This window comes from Sinohyriopsis cumingii, unplaced genomic scaffold, assembly GCF_028554795.1.
Source record: "Sinohyriopsis cumingii isolate HCF-2022 unplaced genomic scaffold, ASM2855479v2 utg000622l, whole genome shotgun sequence".
Lineage (NCBI taxonomy): Eukaryota > Metazoa > Mollusca > Bivalvia > Unionida > Unionidae > Sinohyriopsis > Sinohyriopsis cumingii.
In genome coordinates, this window is record NW_028315918.1 from 3,796,798 (window position 1) to 3,812,310 (window position 15,513).

Consider the following 15,513-nt stretch of genomic DNA (forward strand, 5'->3'; position numbering starts at 1 on the left):
TATTTTCTACTTGATTTTATGCTATGGTGGAATGATTCACTTTCTACTTGATTTTATGTCATGGTGGGATGATTCACTTTCTACTTGATTTTATGACATGGTGGGATGATTCACTTTCTACTTGATTTTATGTCTTGGTGGGATGATTCATTTTATACTTAATTTTATGACATGGTGGGAGGATTTATTTTCTGCTTAATTTTATGCAGTGGTGGGATGATTCACTTTCTACTTGATTTTATGCCATGTTGGGAGGATTTATTTTCTACTTGATTTTATGCAATGGTGGGATGATTCACTTTCTACTTGATTTTATGACATGGTGGGATGATTCACTTCCTACTTGATTTTACGACATGATGTGAGGATTTATTTTCTAATTGATTTTATGCTATGGTGGGATGATTCACTTTATACTTGATGTTATGTCACAGTGGGAGGATTCATTTTCTACTTGATTTTATGTCATGGTGGGAGGATAAACTTTCTATTTGATTTTATGTCATGGTGGGATGATAAACATTCTACTTGATTTTATGTCACAGTGGGAGGATTCATTTTCTACTTGATTTTATGTCATGGTGGGATGATTAATTTTCTACTTGTTTTTATGCCATGGTGGGATGATTCACATTCTACTTGATTTTATGCCATGGTGGGATGATTCACTTTCTACTTGATTTTGCGCCATGGAAAGAGCATTAATATTTTGCTTCCAAACATCATCTCTTTATCTTCAGTTTCAGACAGTTTGATGTTACAACTATTTTTGCAAGATCTGGGACAAATTTATGAAACACTAATGACATTTGACCTTATATTCTGGAAACACTTTAAGTACAGAATATTTTAAAAGTTCGAGCACAAAATTGTCCAATCAGAGATGATATTTTGAGTACATCCCCTTTGTTGAAATTTAGAATGCTGCATGAGGAGCTAAAATTCAGAAGCTGTTGAAAGTACCATTGTTACACATTAATCTAATTTAAGTTGCAGAATACTAATATTTTTCTATTTTAAATTGGGGTTTTGTTCTCAAATTGTTTGAGAATATTGGGCTTGCCCACGAAAGTTTGCATTTGTGTATAAAACTTTGTGCTGTGCAGGACAAATATTTAGCAAAGTAATTTATTTCAGCTCCACAGAAATGTAATAATATTGTAAATTTACTTAGATTTGGAAACACAGTCTCCCCCTTAATTTCTTGTTATGTTTTACCATCACTTTTTGACCCAACTGATTCATAAAAAGGGTTTGAAACAAAGGAAGAGACATTCAACTCTTTTTGTTTTCTTCAGAATTTGGAAGATGGTGTTCAGAAACTTCGAGCAGAGATGGAATCCGTCATCAATTGTGGGGAAAAGTTGGTATCTCAGATCGAATATTCCGACCCCAAAACAAGTCAGAAGATTGTTGTCCAAGTTCAGAAGCTCAAGGTAAGGGGAATAACTCAGGCTTTATTGTATCATGCTGCTAACTAATGTGCAGTTTCTTGGTGTCACTCAAAACATGGCTGATAGAAAATTGTTCATTGTTTTTTTTTTTTTCATACTGCGCCACATGGAAAAACCTAGATAGAAAATTGTTCATTGTTATTTTTTTTATACAGTGCCACATTGAAAAACCTAGATAGAAAATTGTTCATTGTTTTTTTTTTCATACTGTGACATTAAAACACATAGACAGAAAATGTTCATTGTATATTTTTTTTCATATTGTGCCACATTGAAATTCCTAGATAGAAAATGTGTGTTTTCAAATTTGTCATGCTTGGGCTGATGCATATGTTACTTTATTATGGCATTAGTACCTGTGACACTATGACAATGATGGATGTTGATTTTGCTTTAAAGTGTGATTAACAAAATGTACATTCCTTGTTATGTTTACAAGCTGTTTTAACCATGAACTGTTTTCAAGAGACCCTGGGTTCATGAAGTACCACACAACATATTTTTTTAATCTTTGCCAATTTCTTGTACAAAAATTAGCAAGTTGAGATAGTGGAAGAATGTGTAATATTTTTTTCTTAGTTTGATTTTTAAATAACTTGTATTAAAGCATATAGTGAAGTTAACTGATTTAGATCTTTGTTTTGATTCAGTAGAACCATCTATTTATGTTATTTGAATTGTTTCCCTTAGCAACAAGTCAAGGCATTATTAGCCTGATTGTTTGGAGCTACTAAGTTTCACAGTTTACAGAATTCATGCAGTTGTGAAGTGCTTGGCCCCGAGTGGCCGAGTGGTCTCAAGCGCTGTCCGTTACGGGGCACTGCCATCTCACCTCTGTCTGCATGGGTTCAAGTCTCGGATTCAACCAATGTGGGTAGTGAGAAAGCTTGCCAGTAGCTTCTCGTGGGTCGGTGGTTCTTTCCGGGATTTTCCCAGGTTCTTCCTCACCATTAATACTGGCCACCATGTATAGCCTATCGTGTGCTGAAAAATGGCGTTAATCCCTACAACAACAACAACAACAGTTGTGAAGCTACTTATTACCGAAGTGTTTCATCAGATTTTATTTCAGGGATATGTCATGCTTGAAATGGCTGTCAATAATTGTATGCAGGAAATGAAAATTATTGTACTAACTGAGCCAGTGAGCAGTTTTTCCAGCCTAATATAGTTCCTAAGAAAACCATTAATAATTTATCTGATTTTTCCTGAAGAATTGCTCTGCATTGAAGAAAGTTATCTGCATTTTAAGCAGCATTAACGTCTAAATAGAAAGTAAAATGTATATTGGAACTTTGGAACTATTGTGTAGGATGACACAGCAAGTGCATACTGGCAGGGGGACAGACTAATTTGTCAAATCTGCAGACCTATGCCTCCCGTTTCTTTTTATGAGCCAAAATAGGACCGGGTCACCATGAACCACTTTTACATAACTGACCACTTCTGTAGAAACCTTCCACAGAACATGTTGCACTGAATTTTGTTAAAAAAGTATCTCACCACTATTGATTGAGATTTTTATACAGTGTTAGCAATTCTGCAAGTGCTCACACCTTCCTCATCACAGTGCAAATGATACTCATTTCAAGTGCCATTCCTTAACATATTTAAATAATTCTCTGCCAGTGATTTAGTTTTGCATATGGTTCTGAGTTGATGACTTATAAACTGCCTGTTATGACTATGTAATTACCTTAAAATTTATTCTTAATTGATCATTAATGTGACACTGTAGGGTGTAATCACATAATTTGCATCCTAATGCAACGTAAACATCACTAATGTGATGCAACAGATTTTATCCTGTTTGAGGAAAATACATTGCATCTCACCAAAAAAAAAATTCAAATTTGTCTCGGTAAGTAAAAGATTTAAGGAACCAAACAGTTTAACAAATAATACATTTTGCTAGGTTTGGAACTTACTAAATAAGGTTATAAATGTGGTCAAGGAGGGGGCCAAGGAAAGGGATATACATTACATTGAAATGTTTCAATTTCCAGTTTGATTCCATACTGATGCTTGCTATTAAAACTGCAATAAAGCAGTGTCGGCAGCTTTTTACACCATTGTATCTAATGTAGGTAAGTTTTGAGAGAGGGGAATACATCAAATAAGAATAAGTCAGAATTAAGTATAGTGATTTACAACTAAACAGAACCAATCAAAGTAAACAAAATTATCAAGTGAAACTATGCTGAAGCTATGTGAAAAGAAACAAGTAGGATAGAGTCAAGGAAATTAAAACAGTCTGAAATAGTTTGAAGGAATTTATGTATTTTATGTTTCTGATGCAAAAGCATTTTGTTTTCTCTCATAGGAGCGACTGGAAAGTTTGAAATTGCAGACTGAAACAAAGAGAAAGGCATTGGTGATCATTGCACCTTTGTGGTACCAGTTTCAGGAGTCTTCACAAAATCTCTCCAAGCAGATTGATGACTTGGAAATGAGAGTCCATGAAAACCCAGCCCAGACAAAGGTAAATAAAACCAAGTTTTACTCTGAATATACTTACTAAATTCTGCATGTATGGATCTGTTTTTATTTTGACATAACTTTTAATTTGAATTAGTTACCTTCCCACAAGAAAGATAATGTGTTGGCAATCCTGATGAAATGCACAGGTATACCAGATGTTTTTATAATTCTTATGATGTTTAGTTGATACGGAACAAAAATAGTACCAGCCTGACATCTGATATGGCCACCAGAGTAGCCATCTTGAAAATACCACTACTTCTCACTACAGGATATGATGTCTAGTTGGTCCTAAGTTAAAATGGTGTTGATCTGAAGTCCAGTATGACCACCATGACAGTTGTCTTGAAAATATTGTTATGTCAACTCATTCTGAACAGAATGTAATATTGACATGGGATTTTCACCAAAAGATTTATTTTGCTCTCTAGTTGGTTTTAAATGAAAATGGTTCCGATCTGACATTTAGTATGGCTGCCACACAGTGGCCATCTTGAAAATCTTGTTATCGCTGCACCGTAAATGGATGGTTATCTCAACATGAAATTTTCACAGGAAGACTTCTTATGATGTCGAGTTGGTCCTAAATGAAAGTGGTATCAATCAGAATCCATTATGGCAACCACAGAAGCCAGTTTGAAAATATCGTTACTACTCTTGAACAAGATTTCATATTGACATAAAATTCTCACCAAAATACTTACGTTGTCTAGCTGGTTGTAAGAGAAACTGTTGCTGATCTGAGGTCCAGTAAGGTCTGATCTGAAGTCCAGTAAGGTCTGATCTGAAGTCCAGTAAGGTCTGATCTGAGGTCCAGTAAGGCTTCCACAGTGGCCAGCTTGAAAATCTTGTTATCACTACAGAAGAATGGAAAGTCCTATTGATATGACATTTTCCTCACCATTAGACTTCTTATGATGTCTTGTTAGTCCACAGTGAATGGTCATATCATCGTGGGGTCTTTTGCCAACTGTCTTCTTATAATGTTTTGTTGATCCTAAATTAAAATTGTATTGATCTGATATCTAATATATGGCCATTTTGAAAATATGGTTTTTGCTATTCTTCCTAAATGGAAAGTCATTTTGACATGGGGCTTTCAATTGTAAGAGTTCTTCTGGTATCTAGTTGGTCCTAATTAAAATGACTAAATCTTAATATGGTCACTATGGCAACTATTTTGAAAATATTGCTCCCTATTCCTCCCAGATGCATATCAACATGGGATTTTCACCAGTAGACTTCTTATGATACCTAGTTAGTCCTAGATCAAAAAGCTGCCAGTTGTACATCAAATATGGCTATGATGACAACTGTTTATATAATCTTGTCATCAATACTTCTGTTGAATGGATGATCACTGTGACATGGGGTTTTGATCAAAAGTCTTTTAAAAGTCTACTTTAACCTAAATGAAAATGGCACCAAGCTTGCATGCAGTATGTATCCCACAGCAGCTAATTTCAAAATCTTCTTATCGCTGAAGAATATCAGATATGGTTTCAACACTTAGCAGTTAAAAGGAAGAAATGGTCTTACCTTGAATTCTTGGGAAAAAAATTTAACCAGTAGAGCATTAGTCCCTTTGAGGGTCTCTTGTTTATTTTTTGTTGTGAAACTTAAGTACATATTATGGTCATTATCAGTAGATATGCATATTTTCAGATCATTGTGCTCACACGGTTTTCAGAAGAGTTGTGTGCTTTCTTTGTCATAGATGTCTCGGATGTGGGAGGTCGTGGGTTCGATCCCCAGCTGAGTCATACCAAAGACTTATAAAAATGGTACTAACAGCTGCCTCGTTGGGCATTCAGCATTAAGAGGTTAGTGTTAGGACTGGTCGGCCTGATTTCAGGATAATATGACTGGGTGGGACATCATGCTACATGTCTGCGGCATGATGCCCCAGTTCTGGACATCATTATAAACTGCCACTTTGCAGACATTGTAGCAATATGACTGAAACATTCTTAAAGCTACGTTAAAAATCAAAATCACATCACACACCTTCATCCAAAATCACATCACACACCTTCATATAGTAGGAGTGGGTTGTAGGGGTCTTTGTACATGCACTCTAGTTTTCATAGCCATTTTACAGTAGGGTGATTAATTTAATTTTTCAGAAGCATCTCACTTTTCACAGAAAACAAATGTAACTCTCCAGTCCAAAAGTTCTTTTCAGTGCCTATGTTTTACCTCACTCTTGACTTGACAAGTTTGTTCATGCAGCCTGAAACAGAGTTTTTCAGTTATACCCTGAAATGGGTATATTTTGACTGTCATTTTCATTTCATTTGCACATTTATTTACATTAATGAAGCATGTCACTTGCATCTTGCATTTCAGCTTCTATCTCGGGATCTTTCTTTGAGAGCTGCTTTCTGATTTTGTATTTATCACTTCCGTTCATCGTTTTCTTTCATTTCCACTGTAACAATGACATTATGTCATTGATGGTTTTAAATGGAAAAGACCACCCCTGTCCCTCAATAATTTTTATACAGTAGTGTCCAAAAACACAGACCACAATTTAAGCTTGGGTGTAAGTTAGTAAGGGACCTATGAAAATTTAAGAAGGGTATGCTTTCCCAGCTGGACATCAGCAAGAAGATGAGGGGGTGGGGCTGTTAAATGGTTAGTACTCATTTGATGTTTGTGTTGGGAATAATTGTCAATAAATGAATTTTTGTAATGAAGTTGTTGGCTTTTCTGCATAAAATACCTTTGTTTTCAAGATGGTCATAATGTGAAAGATATTTTAAAATATTACTGCTTGTTGCAGGTGAATTTGGATATAATCAAGTGTTATTGTCGAATCACAACCCCCCCCAAAAAAAACTGATTTCCTTTGTTTTTCAAAATGAAGGTCATTTAATTACTGAATAAACAACTCTCAACATTGAAATTCTGGATTTTAAAACTGTATTAGTAAAATGTTGATATCATGATTTCATTGCAGTAGTGACATTTCTAATCATCTTTGAGCAAAACCTCTGAGTGCCATATGGGGAAATTTAAGTGCACTATTAGCTTTGAAACTCAAATCTGCATAATGAAATGTATCTGTGAAATAAAATTGATTTCAATTTACTTTTCTAGATAGTTTTGATCACATTTGTAAATTAGTCGGATAAATTACTGATTAATGTTAGATACTTTATGTTGTCTACATGATAGTATTTATAACAGTGTTAAAATGAGTTGACCTTTCACTATCATGACTTCTAGCTGATTCTGGTAGGATATACTGGTTGGTTTTGCATGCCTTTTAAGTTCTTTTTATAATTATTACACTCCCTTCATTTGATTTGATACAAAAGACACAATTAACTTAATACAAAGCAGGTCTACTTTTTTAAAATTCATTTTAACAATTCAAGAAGCACTTCTGCAAATCAAAGATCAGAGCACAATCTGCACAGAACCACTCCAAGATGTAGCTGATAAGGTAGACTGACATTTTTCCTGTTTGAGTACAACAGGGTGTATAGCATTTATGATGATTACACTGAAACAGAATGAAAAGAGAACTAAAACATGAATTTCAATTGACAGATTTTTTTAATTTAGCATCTTTTTAAAGTTCTGCCACCAGCTGTCATTACTGACATTTTCATTGGTCAGAATAACATGTAATATTGTTAATTAAATGGAGAAAAAAATTTGTATAAAAAACTGAACAAAATATATTACTTCTTATTAAAACTTGTGGAATCCGATTTCTTGGCACTCATCACTGTTTTTGATCATAAAACAAGCAATTTATCAAAGTTTCATTTACTAGTTTTGATCACAATTGTCTTCACGTTCAACAAATAGTGGCCAATTCTTTTGTTATTTTTTAGGGACAGAAATGGTTTTTAAGTTATTTGGGTGTGATGGAGAGTCCATTGCTTTTGTATGTTGTCTTGTTAAAAATCTATCATACAGAAGAAAACGCATAAAATCAAAGACAGCATTGAATTTATAATAAATAAAAATATAACTGCAACTGCAGTAGCACCGATCCAGTGGCCTAGTGGTTAGAGCGTCCGCCTCAGATGCGGGAGGTCGCAGATTGTAACCCTGGCCGAGTCATACCAAAGACTTACAAAAATGGTACTACAGCTGCCATGCTTGGCAACATTATTAAGAGGTCTGGTGTCAGGATAATGTGACTGGGTGGGATATCATGCTACATGTCTGCATCATGATGCCCCAGTGCAATACATCACTATAAGCTGTCACACTGCAGATCCTAAATTATCACACAGAAGGGCTTTTGACTGTAGAAATTTCGTGGATACCAGAAATAGAGATACACTTTTAAATGACTTTATTAAATGCATTTATATTTCTTATAGTTTTGTTTATCATTTATCATTCTGCATTTTGCATTGGCATTCTCAGTTTCCGTTTTGCATCTCGTGTCATTTGTATTCATTATGCATTTAATTTTTGTTTTAACTAATAGCAATTGCTCTTGTTAGGGTCTGTACTATGTTGGGATGGGTATATGTGTCTTGGTAGGGTCTGTACTAGATTGGCATGGGTATTTGTGTCTTGTTAGGGTCTGTACTATGTTGGCATGGGTATTTGTGTCTTGTTAGGGTCTGTACTATGTTGACATGGGTATTTATGTCTTGTTAGGGTCTGTACTATGTTGGCATGGGTATTTGTGTCTTGTTAGGGTCTGTACTATGTTGGCATGGGTGTTTATGTCTTGTTAGGGTCTGTACTAGATTGGCATGGGTATTTGTGTCTTGTTAGGGTCTGTACTAGATTGGCATGGGTACTTGTGTCTTGTTAGGGTCTGTACTATGTTGGCATGGGTATTTGTGTCTTGTTAGGGTCTGTACTATGTTGGCATAGGTATTTGTGTCTTGTTAGGGTCTGTACTATGTTGGCATGGGTATTTATGTATTGTTAGGGTCTGTACTATGTTGGCATGGGTATTTGTGTCTTGTTAGGGTCTGTACTATGTTGGCATGGGTACTTGTGTCTTGTTAGGGTCTGTACTATGTTGGCATGGGTATTTGTGTCTTGTTAGGGTCTGTACTATGTTGGCATGGGTATTTGTGTCTTGTTAGGGTCTGTACTATGTTGGCATGGGTATTAGTGTCTTGTTAGGGTCTGTACTATGTTGGCATGGGTATTTGTGTTGTCTTGAATCCATTCAGGTTTAATTATGCTAATTCATTTTCTGAGTTGATTTATCACTGAGTCTGCAGAGGTTGAATCTCGTCATTTTGCAGAGATATTTCAGATAATCAGTATCAGTAGTATTGAGCTTGTGATACTCTCCCGTCTGTCTGTCCACCCATCAGCTTCATATACTCCTAAAGGGCAGTGTGGAACTTGTTGCAACTTTGTCGTTATGTTACCTACCATCAGCAATAAGAAATTCATTCGTAGTTTCAAGCCAGATGTCCTTTGAAGAGGGTCAGTGGTCAGGTGTAGAGTTTAATTGAATTACAGTGACATTTTCTGACCAAAATCCTCACATAAAGCTGCATCATATATCGGTCAGTTTTAATGACCACTGGGTCACTGTCTAGGAGCTTGCTTACAGAAGGGTGGGATGGCAGGAATAATACAAATCATGGATTTTTTATCAAGAGTGATCACAGTTGCTGTATTTCATGTTTTTCAAATAGGTATATTTAGGGCTGGCTATTCATTCACACATATGGTTCATCACAATTAGTAGGTTCTAAGTAAAAAATACTAACCAGCACACATAAATCTTGTCTAAAATGTATAAGTTTTTCGAGAATTTTGTCGCTGGTCTTATCTTTGTTCTGAGAATTATGCATACCTTTGTTTCTTTTGTGAAGGATCTTCCAACAGTGCATCTAATTATGCATGCAAATGTTGGTCTTCCAGAAATCAGAAATATATGTTTCATCTGTTGATTGATGTGATAGATGTTTGGATTATTAGCCTGCAGAATATTACCATATACCCATTTGCTAAATGCAATAGTTGTAGCAAAGTGTGTTCATTGGTAAATATGAATAGTTCTGCCAAGAGCAGCATGTTCAGAATAATTACTAATTATGCATTCAAATGCAGGTTATCCAAACATCAGAAATAAATGTTTCATTTGTTGATTGATGTGGTGGATGTTTTGGATAATTAGCCTGCAGAATGTTATCTCATGCCCATTTGCTAAATGCAGTAGTTGTAACAATGTGTGTTCATTTGTAAATATAAATACTCTCACCAATAGGAGCACATTTGGAAAGCTGACAATATACAGACTTTTATAGAGGAAAATGCCATACTTGCTCAAGCCTGAAAATTAAGTTACAGTGACTTAATTTTGGTATGTATGTTTTCCATCTTCACAGATTCCATCATGCCAGATATCAGGCCTGCAAGTAAAAAAAAAATATTTATGGTATAACAAATGGATAGCTGGAAATGCAAAAGTCTTAAAGTTTAGGACACAGTGAGCAAGTTTTAATATGGTAGGATTACTCACAATAATATGCATCCATATTGCAGTATTTCATGTGAAATAGGATCTAACATATTGATGATGTGACAAACAGCTGGATATACAAAAATGGTACCCAACAATGAATATATGCTCACATTGACTGAGTTACTCTCATTAAAATGTATCCAAATACCTATTCTTGTGAGTCTAGGTCAGGTGTGGGCAACATCCTGTAGGGGACAGGCCAGATAAGTGATTTTTAAAACCACACCCTGTGATATAAATTGACAGATAAAACCCTGTCAAGTACTGGATCTGACCCCCAGGCCATATTTTGCCCACTCCTGGTGTAGATTCTGAGATACTGAGTACAAGGTGTAAATACCACATTTGCTCAAGCATAAAAACTGAGTCAGTTTGACCTGATTTTCATATGGTGGAGTTACTTTTGTCATGTTGTATCCATGTGTCAGTTTTTGTGAGTGGGTATAAAGGTCCAGAATTTTGGGAGTATAGCAAGTGATCAGCTGAAAATACAAAAGTCACTGAAGATCAGAATCAGATCAAGTTTAAAATATGTTTATATGGTAGAGTGACTTTCATTGAGTTAATCTGTATACTGGCTTGCATGAATGTAGGTGACATAGATTTCAAGATACTGGATGGTGTAAAAAAAACAAATTTGGAAAAAAAAAGTTACTCAGACATGCAAATTAGGTCATGTTGACCTAGTTTTACATAGAGGAATGATTTAAAATAAATCTTTACTGGTAAAGTGCTGTTTGCAAGGGGATAACAGTCTGCAAACATGAACAAGTAGATAACATGCTATCAGATCTTTTTTTTAGCATTACATTGGAATCCAACAGCATACACATGATATATGACTGAATAATACTGCAATAAGTCTGACCACTCCGGTGGTCTAGTGGTTAGAGCATCTGCCTTGGATGCAGGAGGTCATGGGTTTGAACCCTGACCAAGTCATACCAAAGACTTATAAAAATAGTACTAACAGCTGCCTCACTTGCCGCTCAGCATTAAGAGGTTAGTGTTAGGACTGGTTGGCCTGGTGTCAGGATAATGTGACTGGGTGGGACATCATGCTACATGATTGTGGCATAATGCCCCAGTGCTAGACATCACTATAAACTGCCACACACACACGAGTGCACACAATAAATCTGCATCTGTGCTAGGGGACCTGGGTGGCTGAGTGGTCTAAGGTGCTTGCCATCTCAGATTACTGGCATATCACCTCTGTCCGCTTGGGTTCGAGTCTGCTTGGCCAATGTGGGTATGTGTTAAAGCTTGGCAGTATCTTTCCATGAGTCGGTTGTTCTCTCAGGGGTTTTCACAGGATTTTCCTCTGCTAAATATAGAGGCTGTCATTAGCCTTTTGTGTGCTGAAATATGGCATTAAACCTAGAAGATCACAAAAACGTGTGCCTTTCTTGGGCCCCATATCACAAGGTCATTATATAATATTAGATATAGTTGCCTTTAATGGTCCTCTCTTTCGCAATAAATTTGGTTTTGACTTATCAAAAACATGAAGCTCTTGAGTGGTTTTTCAGAAACTTTTGTGTATTTTCATTCATTTGTGATATTTTCAACCAAAATATACAACATAATAGTACTTCCTTCACTTTTTGGTGTCCTGGGTGGATGAATGGTCTAAGGTACATGCGTTGACAGATCACTCCTATTTCACATCAGTCCGCAAGGGTTTGAGTCTTGGCTTGACTGGTGTGGGTACTAGTATGCCAGAAATCTTGTCAGTAGCTTCTCATGGGTTTTCCCAGACTCTTCCTAAACCAAATATACACACTGCCATGTTATAAAAACTGCCATGTTATAAAAATGGCTTTAAATCTTAAAAACTTTGCATAAACTTTTTTCATACTGCCAAGCTGTGGTAAAATTGACAGAACTGATATTAAAGCCTGTATTACACTTTTTGTTGAACATTTGTCAAAGTGCAGGAGCATCTGTGTTCCTGGACACTGCCATATAAAGAAAAAATGCTCATTATTGATCTTATTTGTTAACCCCTCCATATTAAGGACACTTATTCATAAATATAATGTAAACCCTTATATATAAGGGACATATCATGAATCTGATCGGTTAATCCTTTCCATAAAGAAGACACCTCATGAATAATCTAATCTGTTAACCCCCTCCACATAAAAACCACCTCATATATGATCTTATCTGTTAATCCCTCTTGAGAAAGGACATCTGCTCATAAATTATCTCATCTGCTAGCTCCTCAAGATTAAGGACACCAGCTATATGATCTCATGTTAACCCCCAGATAAAGGACACCTGCCCATAAATGATCTAATCTGTTATCTCCTTTAAGTTTCATATTGCATTTCTTTATTTGGGGCATCCATTCAAAAAGAAAAACAAAATGTGGTTTGGTCGGGATCTTTTTACATGGTCTCAGAATATAATGTGTATTTGCTGCATTCGTACATGCAACAATATGCAGATGGGGTGGATGAAAGAGCAGTGTTTATGTAGATGACAACTCTTTTGATTTATTCTTGTTTCCATCCCTAGCTAATGTTAATGTTTAATCACTTTTTAAGTGCTTTTTTGATGTATGTTTATGACAATACACCATCTTCATGGTGCCTTTGTATTTATTTAAAGCACACAAGGAAATACTTGCATTTATTGGCCGTTTAAATGATTATTAAATATTGATTAAAAGAAAACTTGGTTTCTTTTGACACATAAATTAGGGAACTAATTTCAAACTTTGGATTGCAAAAAGACTTTTCTTTAATAGGCGAATTTTTATGTCACCAAATTCAAATATTCCTTGTGTATTTGATCTTTTGTGCATCAGTGTTGCAAATAAATTTCAGAATTAGCCATTCCTTGACATCCTCAGAATCTGTCGTAAATTTCCAAAAACATTGTTAATACTCTGTTGTTCATTTATATTGTTTCAATGAGAAGCATGTAATAATGTCTTTTTTAGCAGAACACTTTGTCTCTTAGTGACTGTTCAATGTTAGAAAGTCCATGAAGATCAAGCAGTGACATCGTGAATATCAAAATCATGTTGGAGGCAGCCTATTTTGCGCTGAAAAATGGTGTTAAACCCTACAACAGCAGCAGCAGCAGATCATAAAAACAGTTAGGCATTCCATACCACACTATTACTGTTTAACAGCAAATATTTGACAGAAAACCAGGTACTTAAAACCATGGTTGGGGCTCACCTGTATATAATTACCATGATGTTGTAGGTACTTGTGGGAGCTCACCTGTATTTCATTAGTCCAAAGTTGAATCTCAAAGAGAGCCATAACATGAAGTTAGAAATGGCAAGTTTGCATTGCATGGCTTGGTTTGTGATGGCTTCTTAATTACTCCTCTCAAGATACCTGAGTGTACATGGCATTTATTGGCACAGATACTGGCCACCATGTATAGTCATGTCATGTGCTGAAAAATGGCAATAATCACACAACAACAACAACAATAATAATGTTCACAATGAGCGAGGGTCACAGTCATTACACACGGCAAAATTTTCATGAAGAAGTAAAATTCTTTATTATCTGATGTATATTCATTGTGTACCAGAAAAAGAAAAATGTAGAAACGTTCGTTTATGTGCTTTAAATTAACAACGACTAATAATGACAGCCAATATTATTTTCTGGATTTTCTATAAGCCTTTTTTGGTGATCACAATAAATTATATTAACTTTTACCAGGCTCGTGCTCAGCTTTAGATCTTTTGTCAAGAGTCTTAGTTGAAGGAGACCACATTTTATCATATTCTAGAATTTTCTGTTGTTGACCGATTGTTTTTTGACTGATTGCTCATAGACTGCTTGCAGTGGCATGTAAATATTATACTGGTAACATCAACAATGCCAGCATCGTCCATTTTGAGACTGTTTGTTCATTATTAGTGTTGAGTTTGACTACAGTAACATGACATGTATCATAATGCTGTTCATAGCGGATACGTTGTGTTGTGCAGAATCCATGTTCATTTACTTTTAGAACAAGTGTATGGGAGGAACAAGCAGTAAATGTTTGGATATTGAGAGGAAAATAGCAATGCTGTAGAATAATACTGCCAGTATCCTCACACAGGCAGTGAACCTTACCTTTCTCACCCTTCCCTCAGATATGGCAGAAAATCTCGACAAGAGTTCCTAACCTTTTTGTTGCCAGGATAATGATAAACTATTGCTTTCAGAATACCTATCTTTACCTTTACATGAACTAAGATTGGTTATTGGAGAGCCTCTTGAAAAAGTTGGCTCCAATTATTCAAAAGATTTTTTTATATATATCTGCCATATAGCAGAGTATATCATGTTATATGACTGTTCATACATGCAATTAGCTGTGCATCTGCTCTGTTTTGTTGCTGAGCATCAATTAATTCTCCATCATTTTCTGTTACCAAACTTTCTGAGTAACTTGTATTTGGGGAACAGAAGAAACCTATCCATTTTGGGCTCAAAAATTCATAGGTCAAGGTCACAGGGACTATCAGACGGAAAACTTTCCACACAATAATTGAACTTATATACAAACCAGATATCTTGACCAAACAATGTAAATGGCTTGCATTTAGGATGAGAAAGACACCTGTTGATTTTGGTGTCAAAAGTGAAAGGGCAAGCTCTTAGTGAGTTTAGGAAAAAACATACTGAATTTGTGACCAATAGGTGAAAGATCAAGGTTGTTGAGACTGAAAGAATAAAAGTGATTTCTGCAAACTAATTTGAACACCTCATCTTTTACCGTGACCTCATTTTGTAGAGGGCATGAATGTTAGAGAAGAAGCCAGGTAAGGTAGAGAGTATTTAGTATGTAATTTGTAATATTTGTAATATAGGTATTACCTTGGTATAATTTTTGCACTTTTTCTTCTTACTTTTGATGCCAGCCCTCTAAATTTACAGCTGTATCATAAAGGTCACAGTCACATCTTGCCATGGTGGAGGGGGTGGGGAACAAAATTTCACTGAAATTATGCTTGTTAACATTATCTCAAGTAAAAGAGAATTACCTCAGGATCTCTTGCACTTTAAAGTTCATAGTGAACTATGGCATATTCATCATCACTTACTCCGTCGTCTATCACTGAAAATGCATGCTATA

General features: G+C 35.6%; 1 protein-coding gene across 7 annotated transcripts in view; it reads left to right on the top strand.

Moving 5' to 3' along the window:
* Positions 1–15,513, top strand: part of LOC149773699 (dystrophin-like) — a 494,817-nt gene that overhangs the window by 165,293 nt on the left and 314,011 nt on the right. For all 7 annotated transcript variants that reach the window (XM_089946224.1, XM_089946223.1, XM_089946219.1 and 4 more), the window contains 2 exons: positions 1,299–1,436; positions 3,778–3,936. In XM_089946224.1, coding sequence (XP_089802350.1) covers positions 1,299–1,436; positions 3,778–3,936 — 297 coding nt within the window. The remainder of the gene's footprint in view (positions 1–1,298; positions 1,437–3,777; positions 3,937–15,513) is intronic.